The sequence below is a fragment of the Corapipo altera genome, unplaced genomic scaffold, assembly GCF_003945725.1.
Source record: "Corapipo altera isolate COAL_440 unplaced genomic scaffold, ASM394572v1 22b, whole genome shotgun sequence".
In the NCBI taxonomy this organism is placed as follows: Eukaryota; Metazoa; Chordata; class Aves; order Passeriformes; family Pipridae; genus Corapipo; species Corapipo altera.
In genome coordinates, this window is record NW_020884876.1 from 22,743,576 (window position 1) to 22,768,790 (window position 25,215).

The 25,215-nt window shown below is 37.0% G+C and overlaps 1 protein-coding gene across 3 annotated transcripts in view; it reads right to left on the bottom strand.

The window, feature by feature from the left end:
• SEC24B (SEC24 homolog B, COPII coat complex component) overlaps positions 1-25,166 on the bottom strand; it is a 43,233-nt gene extending 18,067 nt beyond the window's left edge. Inside the window, exons 1-7 of one of the 3 annotated variants that reach the window (XM_027635913.1) lie at positions 24,954-25,166; positions 19,155-19,862; positions 12,658-12,843; positions 7,334-7,438; positions 4,266-4,346; positions 2,839-3,020; positions 1,054-1,238 (exon numbers count right to left, since the gene is read on the bottom strand). In XM_027635913.1, coding sequence (XP_027491714.1) covers positions 1,054-1,238; positions 2,839-3,020; positions 4,266-4,346; positions 7,334-7,438; positions 12,658-12,843; positions 19,155-19,862; positions 24,954-25,071 — 1,565 coding nt within the window. In that variant the 5' untranslated portion in view covers positions 25,072-25,166. Of the gene's footprint in view, positions 1-1,053; positions 1,239-2,838; positions 3,021-4,265; positions 4,347-7,333; positions 7,439-12,657; positions 12,844-19,154; positions 19,863-24,539; positions 24,730-24,953 lie in introns of those variants that run through there. The other 2 variants (XM_027635914.1, XM_027635915.1) reach the window with 2 other exon arrangements.
• Between the last annotated feature and the right edge of the window lie 49 nt (positions 25,167-25,215).

A 25,215-nucleotide genomic window follows, 5' to 3' on the forward strand; every position in this document is an offset into this window, starting at 1 on the left:
TTAGAAATTTAAGAAATCCTGTGTTTTACAAAGCTGGTTTAATAAAAAACAAAACGCAAAGAGATTTAAAAAAAGGCCTCCTAAAAAACCAAAAAAACCCAGTCCCCCACTCCCCAGTTCAGCAGTTCAGCAGTGCAAGTATACCAACTTGCACTAAAGAATCAGAACTGCTTTAGGTACAACATTCAATGTAAAAATATGTATTTTTCTGTTCATTATAAAAATTTTTCCAATGAAGGAACTACAGAAGGAATATAGTATTTACTAGTTCTCAGAAAGCAATATTCACATAAGAAAATGGTAGAAAAGGATCCCAAATACTGAGTAGTGTCAAAATCTTTTATTTTGTGTAACATGGAGGGTGGACTTCAAGATAATTTAAGGGACACTAAAAAAACCCAATGCAGAAATAGTACTGTCCAAAGTGATCCATACTTAAGAATGATTTCTAGGCTCTCAGCTTTCCAATTTCTGTTTTCTGGTGGGACTATGTGTTGTCACTAGAGCAGTAAGGACACTGAGTCACTTTGGAGCAACAAAGAATACTTATTTTGGAATTACAAATAAAATCTTCGGGGAACAGCACTTGCTGTTGTACCTGGCTGGACTTGACTTGGGATAGTTGTTAATTAATTCTGTTGTTAAACAGAATGTTAATCAGAGGTGAAAGGATACATTATTCAATGTATTCAGGCATGATCATAATACTTTTCCAGAAAAAATCTCGTGCAATATTACAAAAATATTCTACTGCATAATGTTAAGGTGTTTATTAAAACTTTTTTTTTAAATGGATAAAACAAGATGAAGATTAAGCAGACTTCTCAAAATATTAAGAAATAAGCTACACTCCTGCTGCATATAATGTATTCTGGTGGCAGGATAGTTTCAACATTTGTGTAAGGATGCAGAGGATATTTTCAAGTGAAAGAATTTTTATTAACTCATCACGACAATTTAAATTCAGGAGTCAGTTTACACATTTTTTGACACTTTAAATAATTATTAGTTACTGAAAAACATAAGATACTGTTCTAGACACAGTACACTCACTCTGGACTGCAGTTTAATTTCCTAAGATCAGAATTCAAGTTAGGCACAGGTGCTGGAACTGAAGACACTGGCAAAATATTTCTATCATGTGTAAGGTTTACTGGTCTCAAGCTTTCTGGCTGCTGAGAATGCTGCAGACTTAAGCTTCCTAAGGAAGAGGACAGCTGGTTCACACCTGGATATTGCTGAAAAAGGTAAGAGCATGACAAAGTAAACACACATTCATGTTTAAATAACAACCTTAAACCTTCTTGTAGTCCCCTTTCTTCCAGACACATATTGAAAAAAGATACAGCAGTAGTTAGTAAAAAACCCAAACAAACAAGAAGAGGGTCATATGGTAGAAATTTAAAAATGCTAAGACAAATGTGACATACCTTCTAAATATGTATCATCGGACAAAATTCAAATTCATGACACAAATCAACACAGGAAGTCACACATAATCCTTCCATCTCTCCAGGCATAAGAAAACAAATTACTAGAAAGGCTGACACAATTTCCATCCCTGCACTCTGCAATGTAACTTTAGTTGCAACGTAACTTTTTCAAGTTACAGACACTGCTTTTATATATTTATTTTTAAACTAAAACCATAGAAGACGAGAAAAGGTTAGGTTGGAAGGCACCTTTGCAGTCTGGTAGTCTAATCTCTTACTCAAACAAGGCTATCTTAAAAGTCAGCTTATGTTGTTTAAAAAAAACTTGAAAGTTAGTTTAGACTTGTCCAGTTGAGTTTTGATAATATCTAAGGATTGACAATTTCACGGCACAATCTGTTCTAGTGCTTCCCCACTCCATTCCTGAAGAATCTTCTCTTTATGTGTCCAACCAGAATTCCCTTGCTGCAACTGCTTCTACTGTGTGCTCCTGAAAAGAGCCCACCTGCATCTCACATTATAGTGAAGATGAAGCCAATCCTTTCAATTTTAAAAAAAAAAACAACAATGAATAATTTCTTCCAGGTCACATTTTACACTACCTCTGTAATGTTCCTGGATATTATACACTAAGTTATGGTACTACACAAAGATCACTAAGGAATTGTGATCACCTACAACAGCAGTTTCACTCTATTTGCCAGTTGGCCCTTATTTCAGAAAGTAGGATTTGTACATCAGTACATTTCTTTTTGTTGACCCCTTCACACATACATTTCTCTGCACTGCTTCAGCATTTCTATTTTCCTCCTTGTCTGTCTCTTCTTCAGATTTCACTGCACTCAGGTGATTCACATGTATGACAGGAGTCAGGTGACAGTACATGATTTCTTGGGGGTTTGGTGCTCTCTTTGCCAGGAAAATAGAGCAGACGCAGTCAGCCAGCCCCATCACACACACAGCCAGCACAAGCTCTGCAGAGCTCTTTTATGTGGACCCAATGCCATGCCTTGCTCATGAGGTCATTTAATGCTTGAGATCACAGCCTATAGTAGTGCTCCAATACATGCAGATCAAGTACTTCCTTATGCTTCGCCATGGTTTCCTATCAGTGACGTTCAGCTCTGAAACACCAAACTTTAAAGCTGTGGATGCTGCTAATAACTGGAGAAACAAACTTGTTCAGCTTAACTACTTCAAGGCACACTTAAAATTTTCATTCAAAAGCCTTCCAATGAGCTTAGATCCAGAACTACGACATCAATATTATACTTAACATTTGTTGTCTCAGAAATTATAAAAATAAAATAGAAAATATGAAAACAAAAGGGGAAATACATCACGTAGAAAAAAGTTTTCCCAGGAAGTTATTTGATGACGTAACTTTTCAATTAAAAATACAAACCTGTGGATAGTGTTGAAAACCAGGATGGTGTCCTGGATTACTGGGCTGCACAGGAGTAGTTGGTGTTGCATTTTGGTAGCCAGGCTGCAGTGCTGGATATCCGTAACCAAAGGGCTTTGAAGCTTTTGATGTTTGCGGGACTGATGGAGCAGGAACTGGGCTGCTGGTCACAGAACGTGTATCTGAATGGACAAAAGAAATCACACAGAAGGTATTGAATATACTTACTATTTCTTTCTTAATTTAAATGTAAATTCCTAAATGCTTTACAAACAACATTTCCATTTGTAAGTGTTTTCATTATCCTTCAAGTTATTTTTCTGCACTGAAAAAAGCAATTAGCAAGGAAGATTACTGCAACTGCAGAGACAAAGATGACAAATATGGGAAAATGACCACAGACTGATAGTTACTACTAACAAAATGTTGCCCTACAAAAAGAGGCAACCTGAAAAGTACTTCAATTGAATAAAAAAAGAAAAAACCTCTTAGAACCACATTTTATTACAACATATATATTTGATATAAACCACAAGAGACCATTCATGTTTAGTCTCTGCTTTACCACTTCTGAATACTGTCAAACATAAGGCTAAAATCATTCTATAATTCTACAGTGACTTCATTAAAAGCTGTGTCTACATTTAGAGAATAGTTTGGTCAGCTGAGCCTTATGTTTTCACAATGGTAGAGGAGCAATTATGCATAATTAGTCTCTTTTGCAGTTTATAACTCTGATGCAAGTTTCTCCTGTATATCCCTGCAGCACAGGGATATAGAAAAAAAAGAGCCAGAGGGGTAGGCCCTCCAAATTAATCCAATTATCATTTAAAATACTGGCTAACATACTTTGAATAGCATCTTTTCCACTTGTTCTTAATATGGCAGCTCTACAGATTTCAAGACCAAGGCAGTCAGCTAGCAAGTTCATTTAGAAACAACCTGACAGTTCTGATATTTTTAAAGCTAAAAATTAGCAAAATAGCAGCCATTTTCTTTAAATGAAGAAAAAGAGAAGAAGAAAACCTAGTCCAAGCATCTCTGCAAGCTGATATTGCTGGTGGTGTGTTGACTTCTGTGGTGTGTGAGTCACTATTAGGAGCTCCTACTGTCAACACAATCAGGCATACAGTATGATCTAGAGAAAGATGCTGCTTTCACATTTAGCATGTTTTCAGTACTACCCTCAATACTATAATGGAAAGTATGACACGATTCAGGGAATTTTTATTAAATGGTTATGTCAGCTTAAACGTTCAAACTGTGAAGTGACTAAAAAAGGGATGTATGTTTTCTCTGATGATTTCCCTCATTCCTTTCATAGGCATTTCCTTTCATCTGCTTGTTAACTAACAATAAAGAACACCAGAAATAATAAAAAACCACATTTAAGTATTTAAATAAACAATTCAAAACGAACAGTTTACCTGGATAGCCACCTCCTTCCAGGGCATCATAATTGTTCAGAACAGGAGAGGCACTGCTTGTAGTAGAGGAACTATCAAGTGCTGGGGGAGGAAAACAGTTTAACTTTAGGTACTTCAGAAATGCCAAACTTTTGATAAATAACAGACTGAGAATTTTTTTCTTAAAATTTTGATAAGAAACTGTCAAGAAAGATCCTGGAAAAAAACCCCACCACTTCAGTCCTAATACATGAAAACTATTACCACTGCAAAAAGGAGAGGGAGGAAGATATAATTAACAAGATATTAAAAAACAAACAAGAACATACCCAACAAATAGCAAGAGAGATCGACGAGAAAAGGACAAAAACAATGAAAAAAGTTCTTTCTTGAAATAAATTTTTTTCTATTAAACCAAAAGCTCTTTCTAGAGTACCTCAACTGAAGCTGTGCACATTTTTAAAATATCCATTCATGACTTTCTTCACAACTGCAAACAGCTGAAGATTCCCATCATCTTCAGAGTGATTATGCACCATCCCCACCTTCAAGCCAAACTGTCAAGTATTTAATTCTTCCCTCCTTTATGTCCTGTTGTAATTCACAGCTTGGTTTCCTTTAAATCTAAAGTTTCTATTTTCCATTATCATTGACAAGAGGTCTCAGCTTCAGTCAGAACAACTACTTTTCGTTCAGCCAAAAGTAAAAGTAACTATGTAAAAGTAAGTACCAATATTTAACTAGACAATATAAAGAAAGCACAATGAGCACATACATAGTTGTTAGTACTAAAGAGATTCTTACTGCCTACTTTTTAGTTTGACCTATGCATAGATCTTCAATATTTTATTGTAAAACATTGCAAACAAAAGAATATTTGAAAACATCTCTTCCAATGCCATTTCAGACACATTTCCAAAGAAAAAGGGCTGAGGAGATAAAATGTATCTGCTCCTTAAAGCACATCAAGTCATGAAGTATGACAGAAAGAAAGAGTCTATTTAAGAATTAAAATAAAAAAAAAAAGAGAATCACATGTATCATTTTTGTGGCAGAACAGACTTGAAAGATTCACTGATACTGTTCTACTCAGAAGGATCAACCATGACCACACATTCCATTGCAAAGCTGAAAGTATTTCAAGGGAGAACTTCAGTGGAGGAAGATTTGAGATTCGATTGCCCTTCAACTGAGATTTCCAAGTAAAGAGACTCCTACCTATGAAACATAACATCACTGACATTTTGGACACAGCAATACCATGGCACCATCATGATGGTATAGATTATTTTTGAGCATTTCAAGCACTTAGCTAAGTGCCTTTAAAGCACTTAGCTAAGAAACAGAAATACTATTAAAATAATAGCCCAATACTATTAAAAAACCCCATAACATTAAAAATAATATATTATTTAAAATAAAATTTAACACTGTGACATTCATACAATCTTACTTTTCCGATTTTCCCTCTTTTTTAAATCCTGGAGGATTTTATCTTTCTATTCTAGAAACTGAAGGAAACAGGATTCCTTACTTTGTTCCCTGAGCAGGAACTTTTAAGGGCTTTTAAAGCTTTGCTAAGTCCTAGTACAGAAAAGCCAAAATATACCTTTGTTAGGCCAACAGAAAACTTGAGAAGCTTCACAGTCATAAGCAACCAGATTTCCTACATCTATTTTTCATAAAACCACTGTGACAGTCTGAGCTAGAAACCTGTCTACTGAATCTGTTTAGGACTTAACATTAATTGCTGGTGACAGGATGCTTATTAATCAGGTAGCCTATGTATTGAACCTGGGTGCCCCTTCACTCTTTTCCATAAGATAAATTTAAATACAACGATACTGCCAAGGCTACAAGTTTTAGTGAAGTACAGAACTTGAGAGAGAAAGATGGTAGGGAGTATGAAACTTTGTTTAGGGAACAACATAATAAGAAAAAGGTTACAACTAATAGAAAAAAAAACCAATCGACAAATCCTTTGACAGAAACCTCGGCATGGGAACCCAGCACACTGTTCTTAATTATGACTGAATGTCATAATTGTTTTGCTCCATTCTTCATAGAATTAGTATGAGTACACTAAGCTATTTTCATAGTATTCTAGTTGATGATTTAATTATTTTAATAAAATTCTGAATAATATGGCACTTATTTTGTTTTCTGACTAGTTACAACATGAATTATAAGCTTATAGGAAAAGCTACAAAAGTTTGCTATTCCAAATCAATACTAAAAGCCAGCACAGATAAACAGGAGTAGTATATCAACACAAGGTATGTGCTATTATTTCAATCTATCAACAAGGGTAGTAGTCTAATGCTTCTCTCAAAAAGCTTTTTACACTCATATAGACAGTAAAGACTTCTATAAGTTCAAAGAAAAAATGTTACCATAATTCAAGAAACTAAGGTGAGGAGAAATATCAAACTCACAAAACCAAGCCATTCTGACAAAACACAGGCAGAATCCTTGCAACCAAGAATGTAATATATTTCAATCTATCAGCACAAACTTCTTCTTAAAAAGTTTGATTTTTAAGCAGATTAAAACTGAACCTATATGCCTGACCATAGAGATATACCTTAGAAGGAGAAAAAAAATCCAGCACAGATTAATTTACTGTCATATAAAGCATGCTTACTACCTTTCAGTATTTACTTTACTACCTTAATTGTCAGAGTTCCCTATGCATAAAATGAGAAAAAAGGTAAACACTTGTTTAATGTACAGTATCTCGTTGCTTAACATAAGCAATTATCAGTCTAAGTTCTACAGCTAGTTAAGAGTTTAAAACCCATTCCAAATCAAAATATTAAAAATGTGAGTCTTGCAAGTTGTGAATATTACTTTGTTAGATCAATAAAATATCAGATATTAATATGACCAAAAAAACCCCCATTTGTTGGCCACTGAACTCCTTTTGGTTTACTACACTAGTAACAGTTGGGAAATTTCTAGTTAACTTGATCCATGATGAGTCAGAGTGATGTTTTGTCTTAAAGGAAGAAAAAGTTTCAGGGGATGGAAGTATGGAGAAAACCTTGAGTAAGAAGAGAACAAGATACTGGTGTAAAGCTAAAGCCAACCTGCTTCCTCATCCTCCTCATCCTCTTCCTCATCATCTGAACTTGATGACAAGGGAGCTGGTGCAGAGCTAGCTTGATTATTAACATATCCACCATACTGCATGCCTGTGAAGTGGAAAGCACAAACATAAGAGTCAGACAGACAGGAAAGACGTGAAACGAAAGTCACAAATCATTGCATTAAAAGTGAGAGAAATTAGCTGTTCTACAGAAAATCCCAACATGCAAAAAGTTAAATCTACAACCCTAGAAGCAATTTTTAGTGGGCTAGTACAGCAAAGTATTAGTAGCACATGGAAGTTAGCAGAAAACTTTATACATGTGTATGTGCATGTGTATCAGGAAGTTAAACACAAACAGACTTCCTATGTATCTATTTAATATCAGTTTGTCTACTGGAATACTTTCACAAATTAATACAAAGAAATGAATGAGTTATTTCCAGATAAACTCAAATTATGTCATGAAAATGTTTAGTATTAACTTTTGCTTGGCACACCTGCCCCTTTTAAGACAAAAATGCTTCATGCTGGAATTCTGAACACTGTCAGAAATGAATGAAATATACTGCTGTTGCCACATGCCAGAGTACAAACACACATACAGAGAGCGCAACGCCATCAGTGAAAAATTAAGCTAAGTAAACCTGAAAATTTGGTTTGTCTTATTTTTAAATTAGCGCCTAAATTCAGACTTATAGACCCATATTTAAGCACCTAAATACACTATTCACTTCTAATATCTGGAGACAATGCAACAACAGTTAACTCCTGTCACCTTCAAAGCACAACCTATTAGATTTTTTGGGTGTTTTTTGTTTGCTTTTATAATATCTACTCTAAACATATGTGAACAATACACAAAAGCAACACACAACTATACCATTTTAAAACAGAGTAAAGCATGCAGCAATGGCTTATAATTTCCTACATGTTATTGATGCAATTTCAGCATCTCAAAGAAATCCTAAATTTCTCTTGTAACAAGGCAGGGTTAGCAAGAATTTTAAATATGCTTGTAGTCAGACAGTGATATCCTAAAAAAATGCTAGTGATCACTGTTTGTCTCTTCGCAATCTAATGGATTGCTATGGCAAAAAAATATCCTAATTCTTCAAAACTCTTCAAAATTTTTCAGATTCTTAGGAGTTTGAGGTTTTTTTCCCCTGTAAAGCACGGTGGCACCACTGAGTAGAATTCTTGATTTTAATACTATAAAGCACCAGAGAAGTGTCATGTTATGCATAATCTGAAACCATCCTGGTAAATAACAATATCCCGATCCACCACTTAAATCAACTATATCAACCTTTATTTTGCTTAAACTGTGGGCTATAAATGCTGTTAGGTTCATGGCTTTTTTTAAGAGGGTTAGCAAATGAACCCAAGAGGAGCACTTCAATTCCACTCAGGAAAAAACAAAATAGAAAAAAAAAACAAAATCAAGGTGAAGAGTATCTATTCAAACACTTGAAGTAAAAAGAAAAGAAAGCAGAACTATATAACAACATTCTTGAGAAGCTGAACTTTCATAGAGAAGTTAGTGCAAGAAAAGAATAACATACTCCTTTATCTACTGTATTAATACTCATACAATTCCAATACAGTTCTTCCATAATTCAAGTAGTCACAATGGTGAAGGCAAAATCATCTCAAGTGGAACTGAGGACATATAGTGTTTCAGTTTTTCCATACAGCTAAAACACAGGGATAATTTGACTGATTTCTAGTCCCATCTATTATGAAGTTTACTGGATGCACTTGATAAGAAGAATACAAGAAAATCATTCCCTGTGCAAAAACAGACTACAGCTAAGGAGACTATGTCTTTTCTCAGGCCTGGGAGAGCTACCAAGGAATAAGACAGAACAACCGCATTATTGTGAAGGAGAAAAAAAACAAGTTAAAGTAATTAACATGCAAGTAAAAGGGAAAAAAAGTCAGGATGACAAGAAGAAATGCAGTGTAACAGAGAGAGTCAAATTAAAAGAAGATGCACACAACGTGAGGGTGCAAAGACAGATCTCTAATAAATATCACTCACATAGACAGGAAGGAGAAAGAAAGGATATCTACCTGGAAAGTGCATGACAATGCAAAAATTCCAAGCATGCGCAGATGAGAGAAAAGGACTGAATTAGTCATTCTACTCATGCTACTTTGAAGTCTTCAGACTATTTCTTTGAAAAAACCAAAACAACCTTCTATTCCCAAAACTCCCCTTTTTCCAGTTACTGTACACTAACATAAAGGATGCAGCATGTGTTCAGAAAGAATACAGAAAAAAAAGAGATTAAAAATACATGCTAGTGACACAGAGGTTTAGGAATCGTGAACTATGTCACTGTGATTCCTCTGGAGGCAGGGATGGTTTATCAGCCTTACGCGTTTGCGGAGATTTTCTGCCACAATTTTCTGTCTTTAGGGTACTCCTACGTTGTGCTAGTACAACTGCCCAGAAAAAAAAAACAACCCTGAGTTAAAAAGTCATTCTCAGGTGGAGAGGATGACCCATTCTAGTTCACTGCCCAGCAATGCTACCAATAGGTCAACACAGGGGACAAAACAAATTGAAGGGCAAAATGGATGGCTGCAGACAGCAGTTCCAAGTGCCATTATGTGCCTAATCATATTTTCTGTTGTGACAACTCAGTTCTCCTTAGTATCTTTTACATATTTGCCAATAATGTTAAAATCTCCCACTTTTAAAACTCCAAAAGCTAATTTTGAAACCATTATTTATTTTGAGTCAGGTTATTCCATAAATCTGGCTCAAAATGCAACCACATAATTTAAATCATCACAAATTTCTTGGACTGGAGATTTCTAAACCCTGTGACCACTGTACCTGTAATATAACAATTCTGTACTCTAAGGCTTTATCCCACTACAATTTACAGACACATAGAAATACAGGTGGGAGGACACAGAAGATAAACTGGCATAATAACTTATTTGCCCATGAAATAACCCAACTATTTACATATTTAAAGTTCAATCACCCATGTCACAGAAGACTTCAAAACATAAAGTGCACATTTTATATGGTTTAAGTTTCCTAATGGAGGCCCCACCAAAAACAAATGAAATAACTACATGCAAATACAAACTATATTCTGAAGTTCTTTAACTGTCTCTACTCATAGTCCTCATATTTTCAACCAATTTACTACAGCATTAAGATCTTAATATTAGAAATAGCAGTTCTTACAAAATGAGCCCTCTTCTATGTTCTTAAACTCTTTGTTTTAGATTAGTTTCATTTACTCATCCACTCCACTCACCAACATAAAACCTGAGGAAGTCTACAAATAACATCCAGAGAGGACACAAAATCTCAAAGTTTATGTCTGCAATGCTGTTTTCAAGTAAATTAGTTTATTTGAATTAAATTTGTATGCATAGTTATGTAAAATTAAACAGGTTTTAATACATTTTAAGGTTTATGACCTGTTAGGACATAGCCAAGTAAACAACTAGAATTTTTAAATTCTGTATAGGAATCCGCCGATAGGAGCCTAAAATAATGAAATCCACTTTAAAAATTAACTCCAATTGGTTTTTCAGAATGCTTTCATGCAGACAACAGTATTCTATAGTAATTAAAAAAAAAAAAAATCAGTCCATCTAATCTCTTCATGAGAAACACACTTGGAATTCTAACCCAGAAAAATATTCAGTATGTGTGTTCTATTTTTTCAGTACGTTCATTTCCACAAATCAATTTATCACGTTTAACTGCTGTTTAAAAAATATTACAAGAGCACAGTATGTATTTCAGACTCCTCAAATGAAACTAAGGAAGAGTCTGAAGTCTTCCAATGCTCACAAAAACATACATAAACATAGAAAGATACGTGTGCAATGGCATGTAAATGGATTTATTATTGATTATACCGATGTAAATAAAACTAGATCAATACGAACTCCTGACAACTTATCTTTATAATGCCAACATATTGTTGGTTTTAAAGTGTGCTCATTCAGCTACATATTGCATTAACCTTCACTTAAACGGAAGCATTTGAACTTAGTGAAGAATTCAGCAGTGACCGCAGTGATTTGTAGTTACTGTACCAGGTGTTCACACATTTTACAGGAATCACTGCAAGAACACACACACTGCAAGTCAAGGCAATCACAGTTAAAAAGCTAAAATCCTTTTTCTCATTAGAAACATGGTTTGCTGCTTCTTTGGAAGATGAAGCAATATATTTTTTCTAGCAAGCACAACTACAACACAAATTCTACCTATCACCAAAATCAATCACAAAACTGTGCAAGAACCACAGTTCCAGAATTTGATTTATTTTTCTTAGAATGGTATGCTGTACATAGGACTTCATAGCAATGAACAATTATTTTTTGCCTATAAGATATACAGCGATGATTCACGGACAACTTATATTCTCCATTCCACCAGAAAAAGAAGGAAATGGAATAAAAGGGGTAATTTAGATATTTATGTCAGAGGATTTTGAAATTTAAGAATAAAAAAATATGTTGTGACAATCACACACCATACTTTTGAGAATTATTTTGAACATTAGACATATCACATTCTTCTGGATAAAACTAATGCCTACTTCCACCTCTCACACAGAGTTCTTTACCTATAAGAATTTCAAATTCTAAAATTATCAAGATAAAACATGGACAAAAATTGTGCAGTAAATTAGATTTGAAATACTAGATACAGAAACATATAACAATCAAGAGGCAAATCATAACACCAGTCTAAAATTAAAATGACTGAAGAAGGGTCAACACCCAACTGATTCTTTGTCAAGATGATACCAACATCAGAATAGGGAGGAGCTTGTACAAAAACTCTGTTTTCCCACAAGAACTCTTGCAGCATCTTTTCATGGGCAGTTACAGCTAGGGAATAAAACAATTCTATCAGTTTGAACTTAAACTCAGTGTTTCCCAGTGCAAATTGCTAATTTACACTTCATTTTTCAGTACAGACTAATTACAAAAGCTACTTTTAAGACCACCTTCTAAGAAGTTAAAGTAACAAGCAGCTTTTTAGAAGAACAAGGGAACTAAAAGAATGGTTTTCTGAGCAGGAGACATGTGAGACTGCCAACAAGACAAACAAGCCAAAGACAACATATGGACAAAGAAAATCAAACGTAAGTGCTAAGAGAAGCTAGAACCAATGTGACATAGAACAAGAACACTAAGGGAGCCTGATGAGAAGCAAGAGATGTGCTCCAGTCAGACAAATACAGAAAAGCAGCAATAAAACTTCCAGCATTCACGTGTGCATGTGGAACAGAGCAGAAGTCTGTACTTTAACTTCCCATTCCCATTTAGTACCTTCCTGAAGGGCCAGCTCTGGTGACTGTGTAACAGATGGTGAAGATGAGGGCTGTGAAGAGAGGCTTGGAGCAGGTGACCTTACTGACGAGACCACAGCAGAGGAAGCAGATGTTCCAACCCCAGGCTTGGTAAATGGAACATTCTGGCTCACTGAGTGCACGGGCTGTGAAGAATCAATGCCACCTGAAAACAACAGCAGAAAGCAGGAACCCTTTGTATGTACTTGCACAGACAATTACACAACACAAGCAACCACATTCCATTTCACAGTAACTACAAAAAACAATACAGTACTTCAAAGAGAGATGCCTTCAAACAGTATATATGGATTGGTTGCTTTTAAAAATTAAATACCTGTAATGCTAAAACTCCGTTATAATGAACAAACTGCTCTGTCGACTAACAGCTAAAAAGGAAAGTATGATGTAGTAAGATCCAGACTAAGCAGAAGCTAATTTTTGATACATCCCCACAACTCTATGCTTTTACAAGTTACTCTTCCCAGTTAAGCAGAATGCAGTCTATCTGAAATAACTCCCCCTCAACATCCCTCCCACAGGCAGGAAACCTCAAAGTCTGTTGTGCAGTAGACTAGTACTCTGCCTCCTTCACACTGCTGGTACTTTGCAACTTTGGTACTCAATTATGAGACAAGTATTCCAAACAGTCTGTTTCAATCAACCCTGAGTACTTCACAGAACTTCTGATGTGTTTTAGATATCTGGACTAAAGGTAATCTGCTTTAAAAAAAGTCAGATTAATGCTTTGAGAGATTTGACACAGTTTAGTTGAAACTCCTATCAGGTAAGGACAACATAACTTCATTAAGTTAGCTCTTAACTAAGGGTCGTTCTTTGCTTAGAAACTGAAAAAATTCATATTATGTAATTCTTTCCGGAAAACCTCTGACAGACTGAGCTGTTAAAAATAAGAACAGAAAGGAAATGGTTTGACCAATAATACTCAGTAAACAGACACAGAAATTAAGCAAGAACAAAATTCACCATGTACTCATTAAAGTTACAGAATTCACTAGAGGACACACAGGTAATATTAACTTTGCTTCCTCTGCACACAGAGCTGTGTAGTTCATTGAGTCCCTGACTTTTCCTTTAATAATGGAGGTGACATCTGGAAGAACTTTATGGGCAGGTTGAGGTTGTCGAGGTTTCCTTTAGAGGGTGAAGAGGTGGCTTAAAATGATCCTTCTGCTTTTCTTGTTTACAGTCAAAATTAACAGCAAACATTTTCACTGTCTTAATGGAACTTTTATATATTTTGCAATTTTCAAATACGATGCTGAGCACACATGCAGTCTTTTCACAAGTGTTATCAAAATCAATTAATTTTCCCAACATACATACAAAGTTTCTATGAAATGTATTTTTTAATTGAAATGTACATGCTATAACCTCTGTTTCTACACATTGTCTTGCAGATTTCCAATGGCAGCATCAGCACCAGTCAGCAGAAATGTTCTTATTAGAGTGACTACATAGCTTTCTCAAGCAATATATGCAATTAAAACAAGGGAATTTCTTTGCCACATTAACGTGCTTACCCAGGTTTTGTAGCAGAGAGTTTTCTGTAGGGTTATGTTATTTTCCATACTTCAAGTCAATAGAGCAGTGCTTGCAGCACTGCTGTAAACAATGCTAAATGCTACAATGTCAGTGTCACACGTTCAAGGCCAAATAATAACTTCCTGCCAAATACTACTATCTATTCTCAAACAAAGGTTATCCAATATTCTTCAAAAGTACATGGATCTTTAAGTGTATTGTAAAAAAAAGTTTTTAAACTCCAAGTAAAAAAAAGTGTTCTTTTCTTTGTACAAAAATCCAACCTGCAAAATTACATGTTAAACTGTATTTGAAGACTCTGAAGTTTTTGAAAGCCATAAGTAACCAAGGAAACACTTGGACAAAGTTAGTACTTAAAAATACATTGTTGGTAACTATCATCACATGAAATAATCTATGGTTAGAGAAATTATGCTATCAATTTTTTTTCCTCTGGCCAGTAAGATGATTGCATGTAAGTCTGTCATATAAAAGTACCGATCAGTTTAGGATGCCTTATTTTAGCTCAAGACAAAGCTACAAGTTTCCCATCAGCTTATCCAGGACAAACACAATCAGGCCATAAAATATTCCCATCAGTTGATACCATGAGAAGTCAAGGAGTTTTGTCAGGCTGTGATAAATATAAAATCCATTCTCAGTGACACAGTATTTTCTGTTTTTCACATTCAACTCCTCTCCCCTTAAATGTGCACTTATGTTTTCCCTTTATGCCTCTCAACCATTAACATCTCTTGCACTAATAATGATCAAGTATAAATATCTACAGCTAAAAGCTATGTTACAGAAAGAATCTGCACAACTGGGCAAATTAGCAGTGCAATTCGTCATTTTTCCCTATACATCACCACAAAGTTGTTTAATTTCTCACATGAGACCTACAGGTCATAGCTAAAAAGCTTAACACCACAGTATCTTCTCAAATTTTCAGAAGAGATGCAAGAGTCATCCTTTTTGAGTTGTTCCAGCTGCAATCTTGATTTCCTGCACCCAACATAACATACAATTTCTAGTGAGAGATGTACCACCTTCCTGCAGCTTGTTTTTTAACAGCGTCCTATTTCCCCGACTTTACTCTGGACTGGCTGCAGTCCTTCCCCTTTTTTCAACCACACCTGTATTAGCAGATTTACAGGATTATAGCCTGCATTCCTATGAAACTGGGGCAGCAAGGACTTTACATCCTGCTCTGACACAACGGGAAGTATGTGCACGAGATAATGAAATTAAGAGTGTCTCCTGCTCAAGCAGACTGTCTGTGCCAGGATGCAAAGAAACCCATACCAGCCACCTGCAGGAGGAGTTCTCCATCTCCCTCTCCTCAGGGAGGAGTCCAGTAAAATTTAGGCATTCTGGCTGACATCCATGCTGACGTGGAAAGTACCAAGAATAAGCAAAGTGCACCGATTTTAGCTGAAATAAGGTGGAAAACCGTTAAAGAAAGCTACTGACCTGGAAAGACAAAAAGCCTAAATAATACAAAGTATGTTATTTACATAGCATAACAACAGTCCTGGACAGATTGTTACCAACACTGTTCTGCTGAAATACAGAATTTAAAGCTAGAGGAGGATGATTCTGCAGGATGAAACTAGTTTAAACCTCCAAGAAGGAGAAAAATTTCAAATTAGAGACATTTATATTCTACTTTATACTTCCTAAAGCAAAAAAATTATCCTCACTGGCTATTATTTCTCAAAAGCAGTCAAATTCCAGGAAAAAAAAAATCTTAAAATAAATTTATTTTCTTCTAGTGAAATCTCCACAAGCTTCACTGAAAATACTTCAGCTATTTCAGAGAGGAGCTGTCAAAGTTTTAGAAAAAGATTTTATTGCAGTTGTATGCCCTTAGTACGTGACACACAGCAGTTCAGGGGTTTGATCTTAGCAGATTCAGCATTCTGGGGGCTTTGCAAGGCCATACATAAAACTGGATTATTAAAGCAATGAAATAAAGTCCAATGCTCACAACTTTTTTGATTCAGGTAAAATATAATTCAGCAATCAAACAACTGAAAAACTCTTGCCAGCCTAAGTTTCCTAAGTAAGTCCTGTTTGAACACACAGATTTTATTAGAAACGCATCATTCTTCTACATAAAGAAGGTTTCACTCTCATCACAGATGAGAATGCTCACTGATTCCACAAAACTGCTACTGAAAAATAGCTTAAGACAGTAGTATTCTGACTGATAGTCCTCCTGTGATTTGCTTATTTATAATTCAAGGCTTGTAAGGGTTCATCTTCCACAGCATAGAAGAAATGATGGCACCCTGATTAATAGTAGGATACTATTGGCACCCTGATTAATAGTTTATTAATTGGCACCCTGATTAATAGTAGGATACTGTATCAAAATTTCTTTACACAAACAGTCACAGACAGAACATTTATGATTTTCAGTGTAACTTTTCTTTTTTTCCAAGTAATTTTGCTAAAAACTGCACACAGAAGAGAGAGCAACTGTTTTCTGTTATTGTTTCTTTCCTGGAGAACAGCAGGGACGATGAAATATTCAGAAAAAAAATCCTTCTGACAAATCATTCATGATTTCTTTATGTTCCTTGTGTATTGTACTGGGACACTTCCCAAGGATGTATAAGAACTGGCAATTAATTTTCAAGATCTAACTCCTTTTTTTTAAAGGCTGCAGACAATTAGAATACTATATATAAAATTACTCCACCCGAGAACAATAAGACTGCGCTGGGAAATATTTATGTCAGGTATCATGGGAGGCAGTTTGTTTAGCCACAGACAAATGGTTTAAAACAGTTTCAAGTGTTTAAAATGTAGTAATAAACCTGCCCAGCTCTTCCTTCAGCCTAGCTATCAGTTGCTATCTTTACTTGCTCTTTCACAGTCAGTAAACACAGAATCATTTGTGTGCTGAGGTTGCACCAGGATCCAGAGGGAAGAGAAAAAAAATTACTTTCCAGATAAATCAGTTCCACAATCCAGTCCACTGTGCAAGCTTTTATGTCCACACAGGCATGCTTGCATCAGCAGCTTTACAAGCTCAGAAAGAGTCCGAGTGTGGTTTAACTACTGATGCCCACGTTCTGGCAAACAAACCGAATACTGCAGTGTTATTCAAGTAAAACAAACAGTGGGGCACTGTTTATTTTCATAACTACAAAGTGTGTATCCATTACACACCACTAACAGCCAATTTTATCATTAATTCTTTGAAATTCAAGTGTAATATTACTATATTTTCTTGAGGCCATGCACTAACTCAGTCACCCACTCAAAAGCAGCACTGAGTGGTTCAGAAATAAGACTATCTATTGCTCATATTTCTCTTCATGGTTTGATCAGCTCCACTGTTCCACCTTTAAAAGAGTTGCTCCTTAAGAAAAATATTGCTATGAACAAATCATGGATTTCAAAACACCTCCAAAGGAAATAAAATTAATAAGCATTGAAATTAAAAAGTTCTGTAAATGAAACACTAACAGTTTGAACAAACAATAAGTTGTTCTAATATATCTACTGCAAATTGTACTATTCTGGAATTATATCTGCATTCTGTGAAGTCCAGCTGCAGATTCTGCATTCAAAGATTGAATTTTTTTGGCCAGAGTTTTAAATCTCCTGTCCTTGAAAGAATTCATTTTTATGCTCAATCATGAAATGCCACTAACTGCAGAAGCTTTTCAAGGAGCTCCCTATTTTTCTTTTTTAATCCATATTTTGTTTCATGGTTTTAAAATACTGAAGAAAATCAGACAGAGCCCCTCATCAAGACAGATTTCAAATCTACTAGTATTCAAAGTAATAAAACTGAGCTAAGGATGACACTCTACATCTTAGTCTGGGGCAGGGGAAAGCAATATTGAAACAAAATTCCAGCTATGGATTGGATGCGCTTGATTCAAGCTTAACTGCTTTCCCAGACAAAGCTTTACCATCATCAAGGCCATGCTCTTTCCTAAGTCCTTGGTCTTAGAAAACCTCAGCTACAAGAACTCCTAAAACAATTTCAGTGTTACACTATATGTAGCACAAAAAGGAAACATTCTACAGTTCTTTTAGTAGCAAGCCATAGTCTGGCACAGCATAGAAGTCAAAACTGCACGAAGTCAGAAAATTCCCAGCGTAGAAAGAAAACAAGATTCTTCCTGCATGTGCTCTCGCTCTCTCAGCTGCAGACCAAGATGTTTCAACGTGGAGGCACTCCCACATCTCTGTTCTTTTCCATGCTTCCTACTAAGTACTACCTACCTCATGAAATTGTACTAAGTTTTCCTATAAACAGAAGCAAGGGTTGAATGTACTTGCTCTCAGCTGGCACCTTCACAACTTCATTCTCTATAGCATCTCTCTATTCATCCATACTAATACTATTAAGTTGTTGCATAGAACACTCAGCTACAACTTCCTCGTTCAAATCCTTATCAAATATATTAATTAAAAAAAAACACAATTGCCTCCAATCCCATGTAGGGTTCCACTTTTTTCTGAACTTTGTGAAAAATGCATGTGTCTTCACTTGGGCAAAATTTAAAGGAACAACTTAAATCATGACTTAAAAATTATGTAGCCAGAAAAGGAAAAAAAGTATCTTTGTGATTAACTGACATATTTCAGAAGTTATACATTCATTCACAACTGCGTGAAAAAACTCCCTTCCGAGGCCACTCACATGAAAAACACACCAATAAACTAAAAGCATCCTCTAAACAGTGTATCTATCTAAATTCTGTATCTCTCAATAGAAACATGTAGCTGCTATTGCGAGGACTGAGGCAACCAAATCAGAAAAGCTTCAAGAATGAGTAAGGACAGAACTCAAAATTACAATACTGAATTTCACACAGTGAACAAGAACAAGCCAACAAAAGCATATGATTACTGATGTCTCCCAGACAAATCTGGAAGTTCACTATCCTTCAAATAATACAATACCTGTTTTTATTTGGTTGTTTACTTTTGCAACGGATCCAGTGAGATTCCTGCAGAGGTTGTCTTGAACAGACTGGGCAGATGAAACAGTTGATAATGTTGTATTATATCCCACAGGAACATGCTGTTGAAGTGAATGAGGTACAGATGTACTCTGGCTAGAAAAAGCATTTGTCTCTTTGAACTGTCCAACAGCAGGTAGACTCTGAGAGGTAAATGTCTGCCCATACGCACTGCCAGCAGCCGCAGGAGGATAGGAAACATTTGGATACATGGCACCAGAAACCACGGGCATGGCATAGTGATCAGAATTAAGGGGAAATCCCTGAGATGCAACTGAAGAGCTGACAGAAGTGCTGTAGTGATTATCAAATGCTGAATATGACTGCTGAGCACTCATGTGTAAGTAAGATGCAGATGATATTGCTCCTTGAACAGGTCCGTCACTTGACCCCCCTGTATGGGGAGGAGTTTTGTTGTACAACTGTTGCGATCCCTGTGCATTCAACACGTTGCTACCCACAGAAGGTGTCATAACATTTTGTGCTGGTGCTGAATAGTAACCAGGGTAGTAACTGGCTCTATACTGATGATCCAGATGTGAAGCAGCAGCTTTATTGGGCACTTGGGAATAGTGTCCTGAAGGCGCACTGTAGTTTGGAGGATGTGAGCCATAGCCAGGGGGAAACTGCATCTGACTCTGCACAGGACCTGAAAGAAGAGAAAATGCCACATGCATTAAAGGTGCATCTGCTAGTAGTGCCAATGGACTCTGTACCTGAACTAACAAACAATTGGTTTCTCCTTGTTTTCTGTCACTATTTTTGAGATCAATTCCCATCAGCAGCAAGAGAACAAACCAAGTATAACACATGCAGATACAATATTTGAAATAATTTGCAAACACACACAGAGAAGTAGCAGTAGAATGGATTGCTTCCATTAGCAAAGGAGGTTTCCATGCCAAGATTGTTTGCCTCCTGCTTGTACTTTTAATATTTTTAGGAGGTTAATACTTAAACAAATAGTGGGCAACTGTAAGCACCAAACTGATATTTCTAAGTGCCGAATACAAGGGTATGCCTTAAAGAAACTGCCTGAATATGGAAAAGGAAAAGCTGCAATCAAACCAGAATGTAAATATGTAACAATGGAGGTATTCTTCCTTACAAATCTTCAATGTAGTGACCAAGAATAAGTGCTGCAGGGCAGTTACATTTGTCTTTTTTGTTCTTAGGTATTATGCTTTTGGGAAAACTGACTGTCATTTTTATGAAACTACAGAGTACTTGACAAAGCATGTCCTTTCAGTTCACTGCCTGATACTTACATCAGGCATAAGAGAAACTGCCCTCTGTTACCTCTACAACTAATTCTACAACGTTACAGGTTAATTACATACTGGTCCAGCAAGGGTCAAGTAAGTGCTTGTTTCCTAAAGACCAAATGTTAACTATGTCCAAGCTGATTTTCTCAAGCCAAGTGATCAATGGTAAATCTGGAAGTTCTTCCTCATACCCTTTTCTTAATGCTATTTTTATTTTCTGGTGAACCACAAATGCATTTGTCTGGATAACTTACTTCCTGAAAATTGCCAACCCTTATTGCTTACATCAAGCTGAATGACTACGGTGTTATTTCCCACCACTGGGTCAACAAAAACACAAACACAGCACTGGCCCACTCACAAATTAAACAGCAGCTGGGGTAATAATGAATAGTTAGTTGACTACCTCCTTATATTTACAATGATTACGAACCTTAAGCATTACTTCTCTTGTATGGAAATTCTGAAAAATCACTGTTCTCCAAGTAACACCCAGATGTCCTATGATTAACTTGCAAGGCAATTTTAATAATGAATTCGTTAACAGACCCCTGTAAGCAAGGAACATACTGCCCAAAACTGCTTTCTGATAAAATTAAAAATGCTCTTTCATAATTGACAATGCAGGAGGTTGGGCAAAGAGAAAGGAACTAAAAAAATGCAGAACAGTAACTTGGACTGCTGGTTAAAAGAGACATAGAGGCACTTGGGAGAAAGCATAAGGAGCTTAAAAAAAATTACATTCAGAGTTTTGAGGAGAGCATGTAGCTATGCTTCTGATTCACCTTTTTCTTTAAAAAGTGAGAGCTGCTCTACACAGCTCCTAGTTTTTTCTCCTTTAAAGGATAATGATTTTGAGCAAGCAGGTCATTAATGGCTACATGAACTTTGCCTGACTTTTGACCCGTTTTTTTAATGTCTGAAAGAGCAAACTCAAAAATATACAACTTATGTCTGTTAAGGCTTGCTGCTCTAAGCAGCTATGTCTATTAAGGTGGCAAGAGAAGGTATTTTATCTGAGGAGTCTGTGCATTTGTTCTATTAAAATATGCAGAATAAACTAACTGAGCGGGTATAATTTAGAAATTGGTTTAGAAGCACCTGACTTCTAAATAAGAGGTTGCATATCAAATCACCTACTGCAAAGTCTTCCAGTATCTAGCTCTTGTTTAACTCCACACACAATAAGTAGAGATTGAATTATCAATACAAGATATCAGTCTCTGCATCTAGAATGCAGAGTCCTTTTTATTCACACTTTAAAGTGAAGAAATACCTATACATTTAAAAGCGCAGACAAGTATAAATCCCACAAAGACCCCACTAAGAGAGATGAGCCTAAAATTTGAAAAATTATATTTCTGATTTCAAACGGCTGGTCCTTTGAAACAAGTTTTACAATTACAGATGATAGATTACTCCCTTTATTTGAAGTGAGTTTTTTGTCCATTTGATTATAAAGAATGTGAGCAGAAAGTAATTTTTGTACTGCAATTAGTAGCTGAAGCTACTAATGATGATTAGATAATTGGTCAGTTTTGAACACTGGAAATCGGGATGCATCTTCAGTATAATTTTGAAATCTGGTTAACTGCCCAATCCGTAATGACGTCTCAGGTAATCCACCTTCTTCCCTGAACACCTGACAAATATCTCAAAAAACTCCATGAAAGAAGCTGAAAACCTCAGCTGCATACAGAAGGTGTACTTCTAAAACATCATCTCTTTAACGAAAGCCGTGAACCTCTCCTGCTACAGACAAATGAACACTTTATATAATCTTATAATGTATAATTACATTGACATTAACAGGTGAACCTCAAAAACCTTAATATTTTTTAAGGGAGGAGAGAGCCACTACACAAAAAAACCCAAACCCCCACAAAAAAAGCAGCAGTGCTATGGCTATACTGCTATGTGAATTAGTAAACCTTTGCTTGCTAGTGTCATGTTTGGTTTTTACATCCACACGTTCCCTCAGATGAATAATTTAGCCATCTGCCTCATACCCTACCTGCATGTAGTCTATGTGTCCTAGAACACCAACTTCCTTTCTATCCAAGAGCACCTGTTGGCTTTCTGAAACTTTTAACATCCCTTTATCCACCTCCAGAGAAGGCTCCCACGGCTTCCTCACACCTCCTTTAGCGATGGAGAGGGGGCAGCATCGCTGTTCCTTGTCAACTGTCAGCAAACAAAGTAGCAAATTCAGCCACTGCTGAGCTCTCCCAACAGCTCAGTCATGGAATTGATGTCTACTCCTTCATTCACCCAGCTTCCCATGTCCACAAAATATTTAGGGATTTCCTATCTTTCACATCTCTATTCTCTTTATTAAATTTAATGAAACTATCCAAAAGATCCAAAGTCAAAGATTTCAGTACAGGATCAAACTGAGAATGTTGTAAGAGAGAAGGAAAAAATAATAAAATACACACAAGAAGTTAACTTAAAAAACCCAACAAGACCTCTAAGTTATACTAAACCTAAAGTCTCCGAGGATCTCAAATGGACTTGGTCATTGAACCAGGTAAAACTTACTAATAACAAAACATCCTTTTTAATACCACTGTATGTACAACAGGTCACTTGCTTTCTGAAAAAAGCAGACCTTCTTTCATCAGACTGTAGTAAACACAAGGCTTTACATGAAAAATTCACATTTTATGAAATTAAGCATTCAAACATCCAAGAGGATGCACTAGTATTTTCCTTCAGCCAATACAGAAATAGCTCAAGTCACTTCAGTACTTTGCACTTAAACTCCATCATAGTGATGTAAAATTAAATTTCAAAAGCAATGACAATCTTCTTTGTGAAATTTAGTTTCTATCAGACAGAATGGAAAATTCTACTACAGTCTTCTTCTGTTACTATTCCCCTCTACTGCCCGCCCTATTGTAATTAAAAAAGAAAAAAAGAAGCCTCAAATCTTGTGTTATAACTTCAGAAGATTAGTACTACAAGAAGACAGACACGCCATGGAATGCTACTGCCAAATGGCACAAAATGAAAAATTCAGTTATTGACTACAAGTCATCAAACACACACCACTAAGACATCTTAAAACCACAGAAGCCAAAGTTATACAATAAAAATTCAAGACTATTATTGAAGAATGTATAAATGTCTCAGAATTAAAGAAAAAGTGTTCTGAAGTAAATAAATGTCTACTCTCTGGTTTTACACAAGCTGTTTCTAAAAATAATAGCACCAACATGGGGTTAATTAGCTAAGACAACCAACAGTAATGATGGCTGTTTAAAATTACTGTTTCATTAAGCTTAAAACCCAAAGAGAAGGTATGTCAGCTTCTATTTGTTTCTGTAAAACACACTTCCAGGTTACTGATGCTGTAGTAGCTGTATCCTGATAACAGTATGTTTTTTGATTAAAAGCCTCATAAATTGGCATTTTCTGAACCATTTTTACAAAACTCAGCATTACAATACCAGTTTGGACACAACCGGGCACTAGCATCTTAAAATCTACCGTTTAATTACCTTCCTTTTCATTCACTTCAGTGAACTCCCCAACACCTACTTTACAGGCATTTAAGTACTTATCACTTAGCTACCCCTTTGGAGATGAGAAAAATTCACGAGTAAAAAATTCTTAGGTCCTTGCCCTGCACACTGATCTGTTCAGAAAAAACACCTGTGCAGAATACAGCCAAGCTACAAAATAAAGGATTTAACAGTATGAGCTAGATCTCTATTGCAAACAAGAGGCCAAATTTAGATACCAAATCAACATTACATGGAGAAGATGATCATGCAGGGATTTTGAAGAGTCAACGTGGTGTATTAATAAAGAACTGAAAATAAGGAAGTGTATCCTCATTACTCTCATTCATAGCACAGTCAGTCTCACTATCTCTCCTTCTGAAATGCGAGTCAGTATTTTGTGACTTTAAACTATTTTGCCTTTGTTTTTCAGTGACCCACATTTCGCTGGCCCAATGCTGTTCGCTCAACTCAAATTCCGAGATCCAGTTGTGTGAACGCCTACCCACCTACTACTTTTAAGTTCATAAACAGCTAGGAAGTGAGTACTCTCACCCAAAATAACGCGATTTTCTGCCCGTTCTCACGCTCTACAGCCAGCGCCGAGGCCTGGAGGTGCCTTGGCCTCCAGAGCGTTCCTGAAACGCCACAAAGCAGGCGCCACGGCACAGGGCAGATCCAAACCCGCGAGGAGAGCGCAGCGCGGATCCCCTCTCCTGACTCCCTGTAGCGAGGCGGGGACAGGCCGCGCCTTCCCGAGTTCTCCCCGCACGCAGCCGCGGGCCCCGCAGGGGGGGACGCGCCTTTCCCGAGCGGCCCCGGCGAGTCTCGCTGCCTTTCATCCCAAGAGCTCCGTTACGGGCCGGATCCACCGGGTCCGGGCCCCTCCCGGCACCCCTAGGAGCCTCCCCCCGTGCGGGTGCAGCGCCGCTCCCCCCGGGGCCGCTCCCGCCCGCGCCGGCCCCTCACCGTTGTGGCAGTGGGGAGCGCCGCCCGCGGGGGCCGCGGCCTCCCGGGACCCGCCGGGCCCGGCCGGGGAAAACGCGGCGGCGGCGGGCCGCGGCGGCAGCCCGGCGGGCGCGGACATGTCTCCTCGCGGCGCCTCTTCACTCCGTCCCGCTTCCCTTCCCCTTCCCCTTCCTCCTCCTCTTCCTGAGCCCCGATCCACCGCCGGGCGCCGAGCGAGGCTGCGGGAGCCGCGGGAGGGCCCGAGCGCCGCGCGCGCCGCCGC